The sequence below is a fragment of the Bidens hawaiensis genome, unplaced genomic scaffold (assembly GCF_021521415.1).
Source record: "Bidens hawaiensis isolate Kalapana, Puna unplaced genomic scaffold, B.hawaiensis_p1.1 tig00022310_1, whole genome shotgun sequence".
NCBI lineage: Eukaryota > Viridiplantae > Streptophyta > Magnoliopsida > Asterales > Asteraceae > Bidens > Bidens hawaiensis.
This window is the reverse complement of record NW_027493466.1, coordinates 258168-281364: the sequence shown is the minus strand read 5'-3', so window position 1 is coordinate 281364 and position 23197 is coordinate 258168. Positions and strand designations below refer to the sequence as shown.

General features: G+C 35.7%; 1 protein-coding gene across 1 annotated transcript; it reads left to right on the top strand.

Moving 5' to 3' along the window:
- The first annotated feature begins 37 nt into the window (after window positions 1–37).
- On the top strand, window positions 38–22791 carry LOC143565241 (uncharacterized). Its single transcript, XM_077052269.1, has 34 exons — window positions 38–148; window positions 972–1049; window positions 1478–1590; window positions 1938–2031; window positions 3284–3327; window positions 3493–3561; window positions 3668–3729; window positions 3862–4069; window positions 4567–4635; window positions 4730–4809; window positions 5289–5438; window positions 5639–5702; window positions 5793–5894; window positions 5974–6168; window positions 7489–7616; window positions 7767–7917; window positions 8054–8152; window positions 8262–8363; window positions 8640–8698; window positions 8807–8909; window positions 9675–9860; window positions 9943–10059; window positions 14077–14378; window positions 14483–15966; window positions 16069–17243; window positions 17637–17765; window positions 17851–18006; window positions 18531–19118; window positions 19221–19292; window positions 19383–19829; window positions 19911–20094; window positions 20405–21107; window positions 22605–22721; window positions 22770–22791. Exons 1-34 carry the CDS (start codon window positions 52–54, stop codon window positions 22789–22791), a joined length of 7749 nt encoding a protein of 2582 aa, XP_076908384.1. The 5' UTR covers window positions 38–51.
- Window positions 22792–23197: the final 406 nt, after the last annotated feature.

Here is a 23197-nt window from a genome sequence, read left to right as displayed (position 1 = left end):
CGTTGCAGTTTTCCAGATTACTGGCGTAGTGGCGCGTTGATTGTATAGGAAATGTTTGAAGGTTTGGTTAGGCAGCTGATTTTAGGTTATCTTGGGCAATATATTAAAGATATACACAGGGAGCAACTCAAGATTACACTGTGGAATGGTCAGTCATTACATATCATGCCTTTTAGTTGATGTAGCAGGGGTGTGCAAGAAACCGAAAAAACCAAAAAATCCAAACTGGAAAAACCGAATCGAAACAAAAATCGACGGTTTGATTTTAGTTTTTTGTAAAAACCAAACTTACGGTTCAGTTTTGATTTTGCATGTAATAAAAACCAAACGAACCGAATTTCTAGATTTTTATTTTTATTTTTTAATTTAAGGAACTTATAAGAATTTAATGAATATGCAACTCAATTATATTTGGCCAAATGTATAATAATCAGTTAGTTAATAATTAACAAAATTATGTATACCTGTAATCATTATTTTTGGCCAACTTTTTTTTTCTGTCTAAATTTTCAAGCTCAAATGGTAAGAACCGAAATAACCGAAACCAACCGAAATAAAAATGAAAAACCGAAACCGAAAAGACCAAACGCTTTTAAAAATCCAAACTGAACCGTGCACACCCATTGTAGCTTTCTTGAAGCGGATTGTACCCCTTTGTTATTACCGTCATAATATGTTTTAATTATGTTGTCATTGGGTTTAGTGGTATGGTTTATAATACTGCTCACATCATTAATATCAAATTTATGGTAAACATGCATATTTTGTTCAACTTTCTGATTTTTTAGTTCCAAAATATTTTCCTATTTTTGTTTGTGTCGTGGTTTCACCACATGGTTTTGTCTTTGCTACAAGAGAAGCATGTTCATATGGGATGAGTTTATTTTGTTTTACTTTTCGTAATCTGTATTTATACATATAATTACAATTTAAACCACTGGAGTTGAATTTGTGCTTCATCTTTAATGCAGAGGAAGTATTGCTGGAAAATGTGGAGTTAATTCTAGAAGCTTTTGATCACCTCGAGCTTCCATTTGCTCTAAAGCAAGGTGATCACATTCAGTTTCATACTAAATGCTGTATTTTCTGTTGTTGTTGAGATGTATAAGTTGTGACCTGTATGATGCAAATACCTAAGTTATTTTACCTATATCATTTGGAATGCAAATATACCTGTTATCTTTCTTGATATAACTTTTAATGATACACATTTAAATATTGCTCTTAATTCTATTAATGCACATTCAATTCAATAATAAATTGTCTTTTTTTTGGCCTAATTTCATACAATCATGTGATTTGAAGGATCTAGTTAGGAATAATGTATAGAACATTATTAGAAGTTGTATCTGCATTTCTTCTACTAATTAGTATTATATGATTTAATACAGTTATCATTGGCTTCGCATTTTAAGACATTTGTCATTATTTTTCTTTCGTAATTGCTTGCCGCCCAACATTTGTGAATATTTGGCAGGTCGAGTTGGGAGACTAAGCATTAGAATACCTTGGAAAAAGCTTGGATGGGACCCAATTATTATAATTTTGGAGGATATATTCGTTTGTGCCTCTCAACGTGAGGATGAAGAGGTGACTATATAATATCTTTTCCACATATGATTATTGTGTATCTCCATCATGTTATATACTTTTTCGTTGTTTCATTTATTTCAAGGAGTCAAATTTAAAAAGGTTGTGATAGACATCGAAAGACATGTTTTTTTCTGTTCATTACCAAACAAGTTGTGCGGTAATGGACTAAATTTTTTGTTCTGTCTTTTAAACCGATGCTTTTTCTTTAGTTTATCTCATCTGAAATCAGTTTCTGACAATCACAACTAATTTTGGGTTCCCTAATGCCTAATTTTAGATCAGGGTATGGATGCATTTCTTTTATGTTGTTATACTCAATTGTAAACACTTAATTCCTTTTGCAGTGGGACACTGATGATGTTGAACGAAGAGAATTTGCTGGAAAAAAGGCCAAGCTTGCTACAGCAGAGCTGGCAAAGTTATCGCAATGTGTATGCGGTGAGCTACATTTTTATAACTCATTTTGATTTATTATGTATGCCTGTATGCTTTAATTTATTTAGAGAATTTCTGTTTTTTGAATAGTAAATAGGGTGACACCCTTGTATTGTGTTTTCAGAGAGGTTTTAATGATGTGATGCAAAACTTCTTTGATTTTAATGATAGCTTGTATTATATTATGTCCAAGTAATTTGCTTAGCTATTGGGTGTATCATTTCTTCAGTTTTCATTCTCCTTTTGTGGACATGATTGGTCTTTTGTAACCAAAGAACTGTCATCATTCTAAATTAGAAGACACACACATGCTAGTTTTAACCACACAATGACACATGTTGTTTGCAACCAAAGAACTGTCATCATATTTTGCTAATAGTTGAACAGCGAATGAGTTTTTAGTATGAATTACTCTTTATTTGGCTGCACTGATCAAAGGACAAAGATAGGCAATAATCCTAATCCTTTGTTAATTTGGTCCAGATTTCAGTTTAACTTATTTCTAGTATGTTTAGGATTCTGGAAACCTTATGTATTCTACAGGAGTGGTTGGTTGCATACTCATAGCAAAAATATAGGTGCTTTAACATGTAGCCGTGTATTTATATAATAGTTACTGTCTTACAGGTAGAAGTGAGTGTTAGTTGTTGCGTAGTTACATTACTGCTAACATATCTTCTTTCGTCTCAAAGAAATGTAAAGTTTGATTTGACATGTAGTTAAATTAGTTTGTTTGCTTGCTTGTCAAATAATATCTGCCTGGATAAGGACAGAATAGAAGCGTTTAGGAATCGGATATTAAGTAATAGATGTTGGTAGTATTTGTATTTTCGTGAAAATTCTGAAAATTTGGCTGCATTTCCCCATACTTTACATATAGATCGGTTTCTCTTGAAATGCCACCAGCTGGATCACAGCTAATTCATGAGAGTATCTATAACTGTGCAATTTTAAGATTGTCGTAGGTAGAAATGAATGTCATAACTCCATCCCGAAGATATGTAGTGTTTTTTTTGCTGATATTAAATAATAATTAGTAATGGGAAAAAGCAGATTTGAATTAAAAGCTTATTAAAAAACGGAAGTGTTGCATTTTTGTGGTAATCTAAAAAGGCAAATCTTGTCTTTTACTTTTACTAACAGCCGTAGTGTTTTACTTTGACCTTGTTAAACTCACTTGGTATTACAAAGTCTTTGTATATGCATGGAAACATTTTTTCACTTTGGGGCTGATAAATTCTTTGTTTTTCTTCAGATAATCAGACGGGGAAGTCATTTATATCATACATTACTGCAAAGGTAGTGAGATTCGTTGTCGCTTCAACTTCATAATATTGATTATATCATTTACAATCATGTTTGTGTTTGCTTCGCTTTTCTTGATTTTATTGGAAGTACGGTTTGCTTATTAAGTTTAAAAGCTTCGACATAGTTAACTGATATCTTTTTCTATAATTTCTTCAGATTATCGATGGCATTCAAGTCACCATCAGGAATGTTCATGTCGTATATGGAGATATGTCAAATGACAAGGTCTGTAATACTTTTACACTTCATGGTGTTTGGCTGGGAAAGTATCATTAGTTGTGTTACGTGTATGTTGGATAACACATACGGTTATATATCTGATATTTTGCAGGCACAAACTATATTTGGTTTGAAGTTGACTAGTTTGACTGCAATGAAGCAAAATCTTGCCGGGTATCTTACTCTATAACATACTTTCATGGTTTTTTCAAATATCTTAACAAAAAGTTTATCAATCGCATACTTATACCCCGTCCAGTTGACCTTTTCCAGTTTATTGACTAATTTTTTTTATAAATTTTTTAGATTATCAAATGGAAAGGTGAGGGTTGGGCAAGTTAACAAACTTATTGAGATTGAAGGTTTGGAAGTATATTGTAGAACCTCTCATGGGTGTGCAGAAGATTTATATACTGACAACGGTGGAGACTCCATGTCAATTGTTACTGCAAGTTCTCAAAGTGATGAGCATATTCACTTGTTGGCCCCGGTTGATGTATCTGCTTCTCTTTCGGTATGCACTTAACAAATACAAAAAATATCTTACAAATAAGTCAGGTGTATATATAGATGCTTCTTGATTACAACCTTTTTGAGAATTCTATTTTTCACTTATGCATAGAGTATACCATTTATGTGAAAACATAATGTTTTTCTGTATTATTTGGTATATAACTTATGTACAATCATTTCTCTTATGCTGAGATCCTACAACATATAAAAGGAAAGAAGATTACAGTCTATTAGTCTAACATAAAGCACCGAATCAACTAAAACATGCATTTACAAGTTTACAACTAATATTTTTAATTTTTGATTTCTTGCACAACTGGAGAGACTTCTACACAATGTGTATGTATTGATTAATGATCTTAGATTTGTGGTAGATGATTGCTTTAGAGTTTATGAGAAGTAGGCTTTGCGAATCTGGATATTTGTTAGAACTTATTTATTTGAACTTTTTGGTGTCAGTTGGAAGGTTTGTAAGTTTTATACTGTTGTACTCTACAGGTGAATAGGTCTGGACGACTTGAAAATAATGCAGCACAATACTCTGTTGATGTTGAGTTATCCGGCCTGGTTAGTTTCACAACTTTTAGTTAGTTATTTAATTTATCTAGGCTTCCTGTTTGCCGTTATATATCATTCGACTGACATGTTCCCAAAATTATAGGTCTTCACACTTAATGAAGATCAGTTGCAGCAAATATTACATCTGTATGACTATCTATGCATCTGCCAGCTGAGAGAGAAGTGAGTGAAATGTTTTTAAGCCACCATTATCCTTTTTAATTAGCTTGCACGCCTGTCAAATAAAAAATGATCTGACATATAATTTTTAAGAAAACGGGCACTTTTATTGAGTTCCAATTTTGAGTGGCATTAGTGACTTATATGTAATAGACTTGCAGGAGTTATTTGCTTTTGTCTAGAGTTTATGAACATAGTCCCTTTCTTTACATGACAGATATGGATAATTAAAATGTTACAGTTAAAGTCTGTGTTGCTATTTTGTATAAACATGGAATCCAATTATCAGGTTCCATAGATTACACAGACGATTATTTTATCTTTAAATCTTTGTTGCTGTTGTGTGTCTTCATTTAATCTTTTAAAGTTGCCCGTGTACTGTCAAGCACACTTTGTTTCTGACTTGGCTGTGTCTTCTACAATGTTTACAGTATGATACTTGTAGATTCTTAAACATGTAACATCTCTTTTAATGTTCTTAGATATGGTCGTTTTCGCCCTTGGGAGTTTCCTTTATCAGAGAGACCTATGGGATGGCAGATAAAGTGGTGGCAGTATGCTCAAAACTCTGTGCTATCTGATGTTCGCAAAAGACTAAAAAATACTTCATGGAAATACCTAGGAGAACGCTTGTAAGTTGTTCATCAAAACTGGTCATGCTTTCTCTACAATGTGCTTACTCCTTTCCATAATATAAAACCTAAGAAACATGGTCTTATGTATTGTAGCAGAGGGAGTATTACCATATTGTATTGATTGCCATTTTCAATTTCTTTGTTTTTTTAATTGTATCTCGCTACCTCTTATTATGATTTTGTCTTTCCTTCAACAGAGGCAGAAAACGGCGATATGTAAATCTGTATAAACTGAAACTAGAATGCCTTCGGAAAGAAGAGGTACAAATTAAAATTGAAATATTTGACACCTGGATTAACTTCCCAGTACTTCTATCATGATTTAAACATTGGTTGCTAATATGTGATCAGCCTCTGGATGAAGCAAGTGTTTTGGAGTTGGAACAAATGGAGAAATCATTTGATATAGATGATATCCTAAGTTACAGGTCTGCTGCTGAACATGAGATCCAGGTATATGATTTGATCGTTGTCACTCATGTTAAGCTTGCGACCATTATGATTAACATCATTTACAATAATACCTTTGTAGGAATTCTTGGTGGATTCAGCCAACAGTATCGGAGCTAATGAAGGGAATACTACTTTTGACAAGTTGGTTGATGATGACCAATCATCAAGCAAGCCCCGAGGTTGGTTGAAGTGGTTGTCGCGTGGTATGCTTGGTGCAGGAGGTACAGATGACTCCAGCCAGTTTTCTGGTGTAGTTTCAGATGAAGTAATCAAGGTATGTTGTAATCTAGTAATCTAGTAAATAAAAGTAAGGTAGCGTTTGGTATGCAGGAATGACAGGGGAAATGGAATGATTCATTGCGTGGAAATGAAAAAAATGGTGTTTGGTTGCTCAATGGAATGGAATCATCCATTAAACATGGAATCCCATTCCATCAAAACCATTCCTTCCCACCCCCCCTTTTTTTTTTTCATTCTATTCCTCCTTCACCCTACTTTCTCAACAACACTACCACCTAACAACAACCACCACAACTACCATCGGCACCACCACTACCTCTACCGCGACCACCACCTTACCACCAACGTTACCACCGCCACCGCCGCTGCCAACAATGTCGCTGTAACCATTGCAACGATTGTCACCGCTGCTGCCTGACCATCACCATCACCGCCACCACCACCGTGCCATACTACCATTGGCATCACTACCGAGTCTACCACTGCCACCCCTACCGCTTGACCACCGCCACCACCATTTTCGTTGCGGAGCTACCACTATCGGCATTGTGGGTTTTTTTTTTGGTAAAAAGTATTTTGAGATGAGTGCTTTTATTATTTATATTTCATTCCTACAATATTTTTGGATACCAAACAACATAAAGTAATAATTCATTTTATTCTCATATGTTAACCAAACAAGACAAAGGAATGCAATGATCCATTTCATTCCCTAGTCCATTCCATTCCTTCTCCCATTCCATTCCCCCTTCATTCCATTACCTCCAACCAAGCATACCCTAACAGCTTAATTGTAAAGTCAAAATTCATAATTTTTATTACCAATTCAGAAGCCAACATGTTCCATTCTTGAGATACAAGTATTTACAAGTTACAGAAGCTACTAACTGAGTTGACTTCTGAGTTGACTTCTATTTATTTATACTACAACAGAAGCTACTAACTGAAATTAGGAAATACTAAACTAGATAGAGTCTAGAATCTGGACTCAAGCAAATGATTCGATTACTTAGATAAAAGACCCAATTCGAGAAGGGTTGGTCTCCATATTACAATTGAACTAGATATAATATAGATTACTAGACAATTGGAAATAAAAGAGACCTAGCTTTATTTATACTAAAAAGGTCACAAGGAGTTTTCTCCACTCAATCCGCCTCTTGACTTTGACTCCCCTAATTTAGCCCTTGACTTTGACTCCTTATGACCTTGACTCCTTATGACTTTGACTATGTCCAACGAATAACGTTTGACTTTGACCTGACCCTTCTTGTGTGATGGGTTCATATCACTACCCCTTTTTGGGTTTAAGGCACATAACTGAACATGATATGATTATTGTATAACATGACAGGATATTTATGAGGCAACAAAGTTTCATCCTGCACCCTCCCCTGTTTTGGATGCTACTGGAAGTGATGGAATTCTTTTGTCTTCTATTAAAGTCTCTATTAATCGAATCTCTGCAACTTTGCGCAACAGGTACTGTTTATTGCTGCAACCTTGGTATAAATTAAGGATTCTGAAGGATTATATGTTAACACACTTGGATAGTTTGATTGTTATGATTTTTTAAGCTCACTGGCCTGAAACTACAGACTGGACTCTAATACATTCTTTTTTTCTCCCTAGGAGGTTTGATCGTGCTATTGCTGAACTGTTATTTGAGGAGAATCTTGTCAAGTGCATGATTTGGGAGGAATCTGCTGCTGTTACTGCATCTATCGAGTCTGTTGAGATAACAAATCCATTAAACGAGAATGCCATATTACTTGTTAAAAAGGTCCGTCTTCATGTGCTTTTCATATCTTTATTATGGTGTAGTACTTGTTTGAATGTTCTACTAATGTTCACTCATAAATCCAGATGAGTATTTTCCTAATGTATTTGTTTTACAAGTATTGTTCATTTTCTCTCAGGTCGACTCGCAAGAGCTTTTTCTTGAAGTAGAAAAACCGTCCCTAAATATTCAAGCTTACATTCCAAAAGAAAATCGTGAGGGTGAAATGACACTCAAGGTACTCGGGTTCCAAGTTATTTTCTTACAAAATCAAATCATTACAACTAGTTCTTTTGCCATGCGTTCTGAATTTTCTGATCACTAGGGTGACCCTTGCTCTATTTTAGGTCACGCTTGAGCCAATTGAAGTAACTTGTGATCCAACGTTTATTTTGAATATTATGGAGTTATATACTGTTCTGAGTTCTTATACCTCTCATGAAGAAAGGGTTAGTTTCTCTCCCCCCCCCAAAAAAAAAATAAAAATTCATAACACGTATTCTTTTTTTTAGATTTTTGTAAGCATATGAGATCTTTTTAGTACAAAATAACTTTGTTACGATCACTTTCCTAAATGCTATTTTGCTGACCTAGATGTTTTTCATCCATCTGTATTTAGTGATTTTGAACTTATCTTTACATAATTTCCTGGAAAATTAATGAAAAATCAATTTATGTTGCTTTATCAGGTTTGGAGTAACAAATTCTATTGTTTTATGATGCAGGTCTTAAAATCACTTAATAGGATCAATGATGTGAAGTCGCGGTTAATATCAAAAGCTGAGTATGTCTCTTCTTATAATCTGATTGGATAAATGATGTAATGTAACGTTATTATATTATTATAAAAACAAAATTCAGCTATGCGTTCTATCTTCTGTTCTTTTTGCAGTTACATATTGTCAAGTCGGAAGAGAGCGATGTGGGATATTAGTTTGGTAAATGTTAAGATAATTATTCCATGGAAAAACAGGAATTCAGAGATGCATAAATTGGTAATTTATTTCTTTTAACTTGGTCAACTGTTCATATTATTACACATTGAATCTTCCTATCCTGATATGTTTTGACAATTGCAATATTACCTCTGTACCTTAAGTTTTATAAGGCAGTTATTTTATTGTTTTTTTTATGTAATATCATAGTTGTGCTAATTTATAACTTGCGTATAAGTTTGGAAGTCTGAAAAGCCAGATCATACAGATCCTGTAGTATATGCACTTAATACGTGTTCTAATATACGTCTGTTTATATAATAATATATGACATATCCCTATTGTACATGCAACTTATTAAATTTAAGTCCTCTGATACGAACCCAGGCCCAGAGGCCCAGAACTGATATGGGTGGGTCAAGAGTTTTGATAAAGCAGCTAATGAGGAAGAAGGGTAGTGGGAAAATGAAGAGCTAAGGGTTTAGAAATAATAGCAGCCATTATTAATATAGTTAGGTCTATTTATATGCTGGTATTTTAGTTTATTGATCATGCATGTTTTATATATTAAAAATATTGGGGTTTGTTAACCTTGTATTTGGAGAATTGCCATCTCGAATCGGCTAACCGGAGACTAGCCCATCTCGATTCGGGTCAACTATCCTTGTTCTTGTTTATTTTAATCATTCAAATTTCTGGGTTCTATCATCCTCTGTGCCCAAGGTTTCTACTTTCTAGTTTGAGCTTATCTATTAAGGATGATTATTTATGTCATTTTCTCGTTGCCCATTATAAGATTACTAACTTCATAACCAAAATGGACAGGTACTTGGATTAACATCTGTTACATTCACATCCAAGCATGATATTGGCTGTTTTGCCCCTGATATCAATGTACCATCTCATTTTGTGAGGAATTTGGTGGATATCGAATCTTCAAGTGAGCTCTTGAAGGGGATTCAGATTCAAGATCTGCATGATCACTTTGAAGCTAAAATAATTGACTTTGAGGTCAGGGTTATATTTTCTCTCATTTTCAGTCATTTTTTTTAAATATTTTTGGTCAAGAAAACTAATGTTTAGCATCCTGCAGATAAATTTGTCTGTGCCCTCTTATCCTTATACTTTTCCTGTTGTGGAGAAAGTTAACGCTTCTTTTGCTATAGCACAATGCGTTGTTCAGGATGAATCATTCTTGAAGGCATTGGAGGTAGGTAAACCTTCAGCAATGCTTATTATCAGATTAATTTGATATAAATTTGTATCTCTCTCTAAAAGTTTAAAGTTCCCTTCAAATCTCCTAATATCATACACACACACACACACACACACTCTCCCTCTCAAAACACTAAAAAATTTTCTTATCTGTTTCGTACTAAATAAAATAAAGGGTAAATATGATACATTTACTGTTTTGAAAGGTAAATATGGTATCATGAAATTCTGAAGGCTGCATATGAAATTTTGAACTACTAGGAGGAATTATGAAATAAGAAAATAATTATTCTCACGCCGATAAGTAAGATAGACTAAAATGCATGTATTTGGATGTGCATTTTGAAAGTAATTATGTGATATTGAATAAGACAAGCAGCTGTAATAAAACTGGTTGTAGAAGATAGTCTTCGGATGTGCATGTGCTGCCGTTTGAAGATTCTTGAGCGGTTAAGTGATAAGATCATTTAAGAATATAATAAATAAAATGACTGCGAATGAGATAAATCATGAAGGGATTGCATATTGATTGTGATATAATAGGGTTACATGGGGGCTCTCTACATATAGTTTGAATGTACACATAAGATTCTTGAGCAGTTAAGTTATAAGATCATTTAAGAATATAAAAAATAAAATGGCTACGAATGAGATAAATCATGAAGGGTTGCATATTGATTGTGATATAATATGGTTACACAGAGGCTCTCTGTTAGGGATTCGGGTATTGCAACACACACACAAACACAAATAATCTGCAAGAGAAAATAATAAAAGAAGATGAACACGCGAGATTTACGTGGTTCGGTCCGCTGACCTACGTCCACGGGCTGCAACCAGGATACTTTTATATATTATTGCCTCTGCCTCACTCGTGTTGAGGAATTACAAGTACACAACAAATATAAATAGAGAACTATCTAGGGTTTACAACTTAATCCCCAAGAAAACTAATAATGGGCTTTAATTAAATAAATGGGCCAGGCCTGCCACTAGTCTTTAATTAATTAATCTGTCACAAAAGATGTCTTCTAACTCGGGCCCAATTAAGCCTCCATAAACCCAACAATCTCCCACTTGGAGGCTTGATAATCTTCAAACTGCCTTCCGCTATGATAACTTGTACCTCTTGTAATCTTCCTCGTCTTCCTGGTTGCATCTGCCTTCTCATCAGTAACCTGAAGGCCCGTTGAAGCTCCCCCGAGCTCCAACACATCAGTCATGGCTACAACTGCCGCTGACTCGTTCTCTGTCCCTACCGGCTCCCACTTACACGCACAACCTGGAATACCTTGAGAACAAACAACACTCTCCATATTAAGCAGGTAATCTTCTGGAGAGACTTTAACTGCTGAAAAACCGGTTCTCTTAACCCACTGTCTGGTAACTCTGGCTAAAGCTTTGACTGACTGACTGCCAGTGCTCCCACTGCCACGAAAACCCCTGACTAGTTTCTCTGAACCTCTTCTAGCAAGTTAAACCTGAATCTGACCTATGGCTCTGGGTTTATCTCCTGCAAAACAAACCTTCTTCTGCCCACCGACTCTGTGAACCGGACTTTGGTCTTCTTCTGAACTGGGCCGGCCACTCCCTCAGATGATAAACTGACCATATACAATGAACCCCTCTTTCTTCCTCGAGCTATGACAAGATTTCCCTTAACAACTTTCCACTGCCCGTTCCCAAATTTAACCTCATGTCCCTGTTCATCCAACTGCCCAACAGAAATCAACTTTTTCTTTAAGCTTGGAATCACTCTGACATCCTTCAAGGTCCATGAACAGGCTGAAGTAACTAAATTCATGTTACCCATGCCCGTAACATCAAGAACATCATTGTTCGCCAGTCTAACCTTACCAAAATCACCCTCCTTCAAATTCTGCAATGTTTCACTGCTGTGGGTAGCATGAAATGAAGCACCAGAATCCATGACCCAGAAATCAACATCACCCTCAACACTAAGAACTAAAGCCTCGTCCTTTGAGTATTCTTCTGCTGTGTTGACTTCTTTCTTTTCATTCTTATCATTCGGACACTGATTCCTAAAATGTCCCGCCTCGTTGCAGTTCCAACATACCACATCCTTCCGAGTCCTAGACTGACTCCTTTTCCTGTTCCCGCTCCCACTACCTCTGTTATTTTTCCTCCCTCTGCCAACATGCATTAAATCACCCGATGATTCACCTGAATTTCTTCTTTTGACATCTTCGCCTAAAACAAGATCCCGAATCCCATCAAAAGTGAACTCACTGGTAGAACTAGTAATTGCTGTAACAGTCCCTGACCAGCTATCAGGCAAGGACGATAAAAGTAGTAGAGCTTGAACCTCATCCTCGAATTTGATACTGACTGACCCAAGTCTTGACAAAATCGAGTTAAAGTTGTTGATGTGCATCGTAACTGAACTTCCTTATTTCATCTTCGTATTTACCGGTTCACGAATCAGGAAAACCTTGTTAGCTGCCGAAGGCTTCTTGTACATGTTAGACAATGCATTCATTATCCCACGCATTGTGGTTTCCTTCAACATGTTGAACGCAACATCCTTCGATAACGACAATCTAATAACTGCCTTAGCTTTGTTATCCAAAGTTCCCACTCATCCGGTTGTATCTTCTCCGGTCTTTCACCCAATACCATGTCCAAATCTTTCTGAACCAGCAAATCTTCCATTTGCATTTTCCACCAACCAAAGTCTTTACCATCAAACTTCTCAATCTGAAGTTTCCCGTTCTCAGCCATTAACTTAAACTAAGAATTCCCAACTTTGGATATAGGTAACAATATCAAGAAAAATAATCTCGGACAAACAAAATAACCCCCAAAAATCACCACAAAACCACTCGGCTAAACTGCCTGACAACCGCCAAAAAACCCGATAACCAAAACCCGTTGCAAACTCACGAACCAACCCCAAACCTAATTAATAATCAGAAACTGAAACCAACTAGAAACAAAAACCTGTTCCTGGTTTCTTTCTGATTAAAAGATGATTAAAGTACAAAGTAATAAAATTACTTTTGGTTTTTGTCAATGTATGCTTACAATTGATAAGAAAGATAGCAGCTTGCAATTATTGATCGATGGTGCAATAGTATATTATAATCCAAAATTCACAATTTGTGAACAATGACCAAAGCAGAATACTATTTCTTGTTGGCGGTGGAATTGTAAATCACAAATAACGAAACAAAAACAAAGAAATATTGCAAACCTCAATATATTTATTTCCTTATTTGATGTAAAATTATGGAGGTACCTTTAAACAAACTGTCAACTAACGGGTGGTAGGCGGCTAGGATCTGCCGGCCTTATACCCTAGACCAACCAACTATTTTCTCTCGCGATCGTGTTTCGTCCGTGTGTAACCGTAACCTCGGCTCTTGATACCACTTGTTAGGGATTCGGGTATTGCAACACACACACAAATACAAATAATCTGCAAGAGAAAATAATAAAAGAAGATGAACACGCGAGATTTGCGTGGTTCGGTCCGCTGACCTACGTCCACGGGCTGCAACCAGGATACTTTTATATATTATTGCCTCTGCCTCACTCGTGTTGAGGAATTACAAGTACACAACAAATATAAATAGAGAACTATCTAGGGTTTACAACTTAATCCCCAAGAAAACTAATAATGGGCTTTAATTAAATAAATGGGGCAGGCCTGCCACTAGTCTTCAATTAACTAATCTGCCACAAAAGATGTCTTCTAACCCGGGCCTAATTAAGCCTCCATAACCCAACACTCTCTACACATAGTTTGAATTTACACATAGATACTTGCAACTTTTGTTAAAGTTAGGGGTAAGTTAATTTGCTTTACTCTTGGATAACTGGTTTCACTGCAGATAGTATGAAGCTTGTTTTTTGGCTCTTAAATAATCAGATTATTAGAAGAAGAATCAATTTATTCAAACATTTAGAACTGATTATGTCTAATTGAGTTTTTGTATTGATAGTTTACTAAGTCAACGGTTATTAGTCATCACTCACAGTTTGGTTTCAGGTTTATGTAGTGGTGGCAACTTTTTGGGCACACTTGTCACCAACAATAGTTGGTGCAGTATTGGAACTTGTTGACAGTCTCAGCATGCTGCATGATTCATCACACTTGGTGACATCAGACACACCTTCGTCATATGATACACCTTCGTCGCATCATACGGATTTGGATAAATTAAAAAACATTAACTCTTCAAGAGTTTCTGTTATTGCTAATTTGGAATCTGCTAGTGTCATTGTTGACCTTGAAAATGGCTTAGAGGCTAGCTGCACACTAACTGTTTCTCTCCAGGATTTGGATATAAGGTATGTTTGTCTCTTAAAAGTTATTATGATTTGATATACTGAAGGCCTTATTGGACCCTGATGTTTAAGTTGGGGATAATGTTATGTTTTTTTCTCCTTTTTAGGTTTGTTATTATGGAATCCGCAAACGCTTGCTGGATGTGTACAAGAGCTTTAAAAATAACATCTTGTTCATTGGAAAGCGGGGAGGACCTTATAATATGCGTGTCTGAAAGTAATTTTTCTTCCCATTCTTCACAGCAACAAGAAGAAGAAATAAACGTTTCACCTAACGGGTGCCTCATGTTACATTATGACGGTGATTTAGTTAACCACAAGCTTAGTATATGGTTAAGTGACTTTGACCTTCATTGCTACCCGTATATTATCGGACTGCTTGTTGACTTTTTCAATAAGCTATCTGAATATACTCCTTCACATGCTGCTGTCAAGATTCAAGATTTAAGTAATGGTTTTCAGTTGGGTTCGTATTTTGACTTTCAAAGATTTGGTTGCTCCAATTTTTCCGAGAACAGCTCATCTGACTGGGACAGCATCTCAGTGGATGATTACCCTTTTGTTACGATACACAATGGCAGCCCACTCCTTAATCTTGAAAGTTCACTTATTAACATTAGTCCAGACTGGAAAAAGGTTCTTAATATAAGAAAGAGTAAGATAAACACTTCAAGATTCTGTGCAGAAAAGGAATTCCAGAAACTATACACCCCGTTGATTGAACGTGAACCATTGGATCATGACTTTGTAGATCTGGTTGTAGTCAATCTTCATTTCAGCAGCATAAGATTGCATCTTCATGACTCTAAATGCATTGTTGCATCTTTTACGCTTCCTGCTGCTAAATCTTGTTTGGCTATACATAACGACTGTTTGGATGTGCTTTGTTCTACTGAAGGATTAATCCTGTCTTCTTACTGGTGCCCTCAGTCTTTACAAGATTCCCTGTGGGGCCCAGCATCACCAAATCTTTCCCCAGTGATTAACATTCGTGTGAAAAAACAAAATCATGGGTTAACAGCATCTAGTGTTGAACTGGATTTTAGTATTCAAAATGTATCATGTGTTTTACCACCTGAGTTTCTCGCTGTTCTCATTGGTTACTTCTCATTGCCTGATTGGAACTTTAATGCCAACCAGGATACTGATAAAGTGGCTGATGTTAGTTTGACTTACAAGTTTGAGATATTGGATTCTGTTTTGTTTGCACCAGTGGTTAATGCAGATCGCCGGTTTCTAAAGCTTGACATTCCGCAATTGTACTGCACCTTCATTGAGTATTGTGATCCTGATAGCCTTTTAAAAGAGATTCCTGCTGAGTGTTGTGTTCCAACTGAATTTATTTCAGATCAAAGTCATTGTTTAAATTTATTTGGATGGGAGTTATCTCTACATCATATTCTTTTGAAACACGAAGCTTCTGATTCCTTGAAATTTAATCATGATTTTGAAAAGAGTGTTGGATTAATTGCACCTTTTAGTGGTGATTTATGGATCAGAATACCATATGGATCTAATCCTACTTGTGCCACCGCTTCTCCCTCAGTTTGTGTCATGTCAAGGATTAGCAATTGCCAAATTATTGTTAAAGGTATAGTATTCTTTTTGGTTCTGGTGAACCCCTCTAGTTCCAGATCCATGACTACCATTTTGTACATATGTGATATTTTTACTAATGTACGTTTTTTTACAGGAAATGACACTATTGGCTGCTTTGGAGCATTACAAGATGTCATTGATGAGTTATCATCTATTGAAAGTCGAGCCCAATGTTTCACTTCTGATGTTTTACAGTTTCTTCAGTCAAAGGGAAATCTTAAAGAAAATCATGTTCCTGTTGAATCTTCAACTGTCACCTTCACAGAAATCAGATCTTCTATCCAATCTATGTCCGTAAATCTTTATTCTCGGCAGACAAAATCGGTTTCTCACGAGCTTATTGCTAAAATTGACATGAAATTCACATGTTCAGTATCATTAAAAGATGACAAACCTCGATGTCTGAATATGTCATTCAGTTATTTACAACTCAAATCCCTGCTTAACTCGGCTGTTTTACTGGAATGCACATCTTCTAACCAAAATGCACTCGTACTTCAATTAAATGTTTTAATATCGGATGAGGGTGAAAGTCAGCTTAGTTTCACCCTTCCTTGTGTTAACATTTGGTTATTTTTATCTGACTGGAGTGAAGTTGTTGACCTTTTAAATTCTTCTGGCGTACAACCTCCTAAAGCTGCTATCTTTAATGAGGAATCAAAGAAATCCAATTTGGATCGGGTTGATACTCCAGAAAACGCATCTCCATCAACCACTGTGTCAAATTATCTATCTTCAGAAGACATAACTCAACATCCGTTTTCACTAATTGTGAAATCAAATTATATTGGAATAAAGATATGTGTTCCTGTTCAAGTCTTTGGAGAAGCATCTAGATATCTTGGGGAAGCCCAAATTCGAGAGAAGAATTCTTTCAATGACTACAGTTTTCTCTTCATTTATTTGCAAAGTAGGTGCTCCGAGATGAATGTTAACGGTCAAAAAGCAAACTTGAAGTCAAATATAGGGAAAACAACAGGAACAGTTGAATTATGTCAGAACAAAAGGGTCCATTCTTGGCCATTTTTTCAGTTATTGCAGGTTGATGTTGAAGCAGATGTTGGTAATGATGACATGGATCAAATGCAATTGAAGGCAGATGTTAACTGTGATAATCTTGATGTTTGGCTTTCACAAGATACATTCTACTTCTGGCAAACTATGCATTTTGTGTTTCCGGATGACACAGGGTCTCCTCAGTTTCCAGCGTGTGGTGTAAATTTTAGATTTTATCTACAGAAGCTTTCCCTTCTTTTGACTGACCTAAAGGTATATGATTTTCTATGTGTCTGCATATTTGAAGGTGTTTGTAGTTTTGCATGGACTATCTGTGGTGTTCATTAGTTTTTGGTTTGAACTAGGGTAGCAAATTGTGTGGGTCAGGTGATTAGGGTAACAGAACAAAATGAGCCGGGTTAGGATTGGTAATTCGTCTACCAGGTTTATGAAATAAAATAGACTTTGGGCAGCTTTTAACCTAGTGGACCCACTCGTTTTTCTTTTAAGCCAATTCGTTGATTTTACCTATTTGATCCATTAGAAATTAAACATAACTTATATTGACCCGTTCTGTAACCAACCAAAATCGTTATCTCTTGTTTAATCTATTGAAACTTTTTGTAAGTGTATTGATAGTACTTATGCTTTGTGTGTATCATCCAGTGGAGTTCCAATGGCTCACTTCTAGAAGTTATCATTGGAAGCTTATTGTTTCGTGGTATCATAACTGAAAACCTAATGGAAGGGTCAATTGAAAGTGAGCTACAAGTGAACTACAATAACATTCACAAGGTAAAATATTGTTGCACCATGCGACATTTCTTATTGTGTAGGATATGCAAATAATTATAGTTATTGATTTGCGTTATTTTTGCAGGTTTTATGGGAGCCTTTTCTTGAGCCTTGGAAATTCCAAGTAAGTTTAAGAAGAGAACAGGGAAAGAGTGCCCTTGAGAATAGCGCAGTCATGACTGATGTTCATCTTGAGTCAGCAATGAATCTCAATATTAATGTTACTGAATCCTTTACTGAGGTATTTAATATCTTGTATTTTCTTTTTAGATGTCTTTTATGATGACATAAATGGCATATTGATTTATTGATTTGCAAAATAATCACCTTAGTCTTGAATAGAGGTAGAAACATGGACAGGTTGGGTAGCAGTTTAAGACGGGTCAATTTTTTGGTACGTTTAAAATGGGCCAGGGTGGGCTGGGTTGAATTCGGTTGTCTCGTGAACACTTTTTTGTTCATTTTACAAATAATCAATGTGTCAAGTACAATTGCAAAAATAGTTTTATGACTAGTAATTTATACTCTGGATAAATTGATTTAGGAGGCTGTATGCATTAATAGTACACATTGGTGAGTTTCAACCAACCTGTTCCATTTGAGATATGTGATATGCTACAATCCAAATTGATCCATTCCCCTTTTAGCAATTCGCTACACGTGAAATCATTTTTCTCTTCATCTGAAAAGATTGCAAAGTTAGTGAGGTCATGTATTGTTAATCACTTCACTAATTATTTGTTTACCCAAATTTTCATTTCAAAGGTCGCTTGCAGAGCAATTGATATGGTTAAGGACACATGGGATCTCATGGAATCGAATGTACTTTCTGAAAACTCAAGATTGACAACAACAGGCACCAGTGAGAACACACTTGCAAGCAGATACGCCCCCCCTTACACACTTGAAAATTTGACTTCACTTCCTCTGGTTTTTTATATCTACAAAGGTTCAAAAACTGCCGATGGTTTTAATCTATCATCATTAAAAGATGGAAAATACGTGCAGCCAGGCTCTTCATACCCAGTGTATATTGATGATACTTCCCCTGATGAACATAATTTTAGCTTTAGAACTAGCCAATCTTCTGACAGCCTAGGTGACAGACATGTTGCTGATGCGCAACATCACTACATCATCGTTCAACTTGAAGGAACTTCCACACTGTCAACTCCCATTTCTATTGATTTGGTTGGTGTTAGTTTTTTTGAGGTGGATTTTTCTAATTTGTCGACTAATTTAGGAGTTGAAAATGGTGGCGATTTTGCTAAAGGTGTTAGTAGCTATGTTGTTCCTGCAATAATTGATGTTTCAGTTCAGAGATACACAAAGTTAGTGCGCCTGTACTCGACTGTAAGTTCAATTGGTTAGCCATGTATATTTCTAAATTATATTCACAAACGGGCCTAGGCCTGAGACCGACACAAAAAGCTCTAATGGTTTCTATCTCTTTAGGTCATACTCTTAAATGCAACATCAGTGCCATTTGAAGTGCGGTTTGATATTCCATTTGGCGTGTCTCCAAAGGTACTCACTTGTAGAAAATTTATTTTATAATGGTACTGGAGCTGATGTGCGCGTATATATGTCTCATAAAGGTGTCTTTTTTTTTTTTAGATTCTGGATCCAGTAGATCCTGGTCATGAGTTTCCTCTTCCTCTACATTTGGCTGAAACTGGCCGTATAAGATGGCGCCCGCTTGGCAGCACTTACCTTTGGAGCGAGGCTTATAGTATTTCTAATATTCTCTCTAATGAAACTAAAATAAAAAACAAAAAATTTCGTTCATTCGTCTGCTATCCTTCTCTTCCGAGTAGTGATCCTTTTCGATGCTGCGTATCGGTGCATGACATGTGTCTACCTTCGATTGGACGAATAAACAAGGGTTCATCATCTTTTTATATAAAGCAGTCAGACAAGATAGAAAATCAAGATCAGTCTAATAAGCGGTGTATTCACCTGATTACATTAAGTAATCCCTTAGTAGTAAAAAATTATTTACCAGTTACAGTATCTTTGACGATTGAGAGTGGTGGAGTCACACGTGACATGGTGCTTTCAGAGGTTGGTAGCTTGTGTGGATTTTAACTGTCTTTTGTCTTTGTTTTAATTCATATTTATTTGTTTCCATTTTAACATCTACAGGTTGAAACTTTTTTTCATCATATTGACTCGTCGCATGATCTTTCATTAACTTTCAATATTCATGGGTTTAGACCATCTGGTCTGAAGTTCCCCCGTGCAGAGAAGTTTAGTGAAATTGCTAAATTCAGTGGAACAAAGTTTTCTTCATCTGAATCTGTTAACTTTAGTTCCGATACCTCTAAAGGTGATCATTACTTTTCTCCTCTCTCTCTCTCTCTCTCTCTCTCACACACACACACACACACACACAGTTACACACATGTAAATGTACACCGACATAGGGGTGTTCAATCTAAGTACTTAATTTGGCAAATTTGGGTGCCAAATTAAAAAACGAAAATTAAGCCGCTTGCTCTGAATTCACCCATACACTGAACTGAATAACCTAGGTAACAAATGGATTAGACCGGTTATTTAGTTAGACCCATATTTTAAACACCCTTGTAACTCGCTAACACAAAAGCTGATTATTGTGGCTGCTGGCTTTTGCTTAGGTTCATTATACGTGACAATGGAAAAGGTGATGGTTGCATTTTCCGGGGCCCGTGAAATCTGCATATTTGTTCCATTCTTATTATATAACTGCTGTGGCTTTCCCCTCACCATTGCCAATTCTACCAATGCACGGATGGCACATGGCTGCACCGTGCCTTCATGTTATGATTTGGATGAAAGGGACCCGTATTTAGGCAAAAAAGATGGTCTTGGCTTTTTGTCTTCCAATCAATTTTTGCAAAATGATGGTACTATGAGGTTTCCCCAAAATAATAATCTTGTTTCCACCAGGAAGACCTTGGAAACATATCATGGTAAGTTTCCGAAGAATATAGAGGCACAGACATCATCTATGGATGACAAGGGAAAAGATTCAGTTTCAAGAAGTCGATCAAATGTGAATCTGAATGATTTTGATGATGCAAAGGGTAAAAAGGTTAATTTTTGCATGTATTCTCCTGATCCTAATATATCTTCGAGTGAGATTATGGTTAAAGTTAGTCGGTGCCAGTCTGATGCTGATGTGGAAAGTAACCTTGACTATTCATGGTCTAGTCAATTTTTTCTTGTCCCACCAACTGGTTCAACTACTGTTCTTGTTCCCCAATCATCAAACAATTCTTCATATGTATTATCTGTATCTTCTAGTGCTGTATCTGGCCCTTTTTCTGGAAGGACAAGGATTATTAATTTCCAGCCAAGGTATCATAGTTTGACATCTCTGTTTCCGCATGATTTACTAGAGGTGGCAAAATGGGTGGGTCCAATGGGCTGGGTAATGGGTCAAAACTGATTCGGGTTAAAATGGGTCGAGTTGGGCCCACAACACTTTATTTTCAGAATATAGTTTCTTGAATCTTTAGCATGCCAGTATAATAAGAAACTACATACTCTTTCAGTAATAAGCTAGTGATTTCTTATAAAATGTTTTGGCATAATAGGTGGCTCCTTTGTGTTGGGTAATGGGTCAAATTAAGTTGGGTTGACCTGCAACACCTAGGGCTGTAAACGAACCGAACGAACACGAACAAGGCCTTGTTCATGTTCGTTCGTTAAGAAAATAATGTGTTCACGAACGGTTCACGAACACTTACCGAACGAGATTTTATGTTCGTGTTTGTTCATTAAGGAAATGAATGTGTTCACGAATGGTTCACGAACACAATCGAACACAAATAAAAATCAATAGAGCCTAGAAATTGAGACCAGCGTATTCATCAATGTGAATAATAAAAGTCTATAAACAAATCAAACAAACACAAACAAGGGTATGTTCTTGTTCACTCATTTAACTTTAAACGAATACGAACACTTAATCGAACAAATATTTATATTCATTTTTGTTTATTTAAGAAAATGAACATTTGTGTTCATTTATGTTCATTTGTTTATAATCTAAACGAACATAACTGAACAAAGATAAACGAATATAAATGAACATAGATGACAAATGTAAATGAACACAAACAAGCATAAACGAACGTAAATTAAAACACTTAAATGAACTCAAATTAAAAAATGTAAAAACCTTTAACTAGATTACTCATCCAGATAATAAGTAATTATTTTCTATTAATACATAAGCGAACATAAATAAACAGATACAAACGAACATAAATAAACAAACATAAACGAACGTTCGTGAACATAAATGAACGAACGGAACATGTGTTCATGTTTGTTCGTTTAATTAAACGAACACAAATATTTTGTTCGTGTTCGTTCGTTTATTAAATAAACGAACATAAACGAACTTCCCGCCGAACGGTTCACGAATAATTCACGAACGTTCGGTTCGTTTACAGGCCTAGCAACACCTTTTGCCCAAAATTTATATTTTTCTGAATATTTAGCCTGTCAAATATGATGAATAATTTATATTTTTGAAGACTGGTTAGGGTTAAATCGGGTCGAGATGGTTACACATTTTTTAAAATTTATATTTTTGAAGCGATAACGTGTCAAATATGATTCAAAAAGTTAACTTATCTAAGGAATAATCTAACAATATCAGACACAATGACTTAGGTGATATATTGTTTATGCTTTGACTTTGGACCCACCTGACTCATTTTTAGCTGATATATTGTTTATGCCTGTATGACTTAGGTGCCACCTCATGTAGACATGTAGTTACTGTGAGTCATTGGTGTTTCGTCCATTACTGATCTTTTATCTTCTTTTTCTCTTGTTCTTCAGATATGTGATTAGTAATGCATGCAGTAAGGACTTGTGCTTTAGGCAGAAAGGATCTGACTTCATATATCATTTGAAAGTTGGCCGGCACTCTCATATTCATTGGACAGATGTAACAAGGTACATCAGTTTTTTTTTACATTTGAGTTGCTAACCTGCTATTACCAGTATTAAGTTTCCACCCACTTGATGGTTTACCAAATACGAGGACACCAAGTGGAAGAGAATAAAAAAAGTAATCGTGTGTGCCTGCCTGCATGTGTGTTTAACATACTTGTGAAAGTTATGTAACAAATATGATCACAAAAGTAGTATCGTTTCATTAATAATCTCTTAATAAGTACTAGCTTGTTAAATATGATCACAAAAGTGGTATTAATTCATTAGTAATCTAATATTTCGAATAAAATTAGCTAGGGGATTTTATGCATTAAGATACCCTTTTGTTGACTTTTCCCATTTAATTTCTATTTTCATTTTAAGCTTTATCACCCATTTGAGATAAAAACATAAACCTAATCGACTTATTCGTAAACAAGTAGGTATTCTTACATGTAATTATATGCCACTATCTTCTATCTGACGCTAATATACAC

What these genes read in the sequence shown, in the direction of transcription:
- LOC143565241 (XM_077052269.1), top strand. Translation starts at nt 52, where the DNA reads ATGTTTGAAGGTTTGGTTAGGCAGCTGATTTTAGGTTATCTTGGGCAA. An exon ending in TATCATACATTACTGCAAAG is followed by an intron (nt 3,328 to 3,492) that starts GTAGTGAGATTC and finishes TAATTTCTTCAG; the next exon opens with ATTATCGATGGCATTCAAGT. An exon ending in AGGGTGAAATGACACTCAAG is followed by an intron (nt 8,153 to 8,261) that starts GTACTCGGGTTC and finishes GCTCTATTTTAG; the next exon opens with GTCACGCTTGAGCCAATTGA.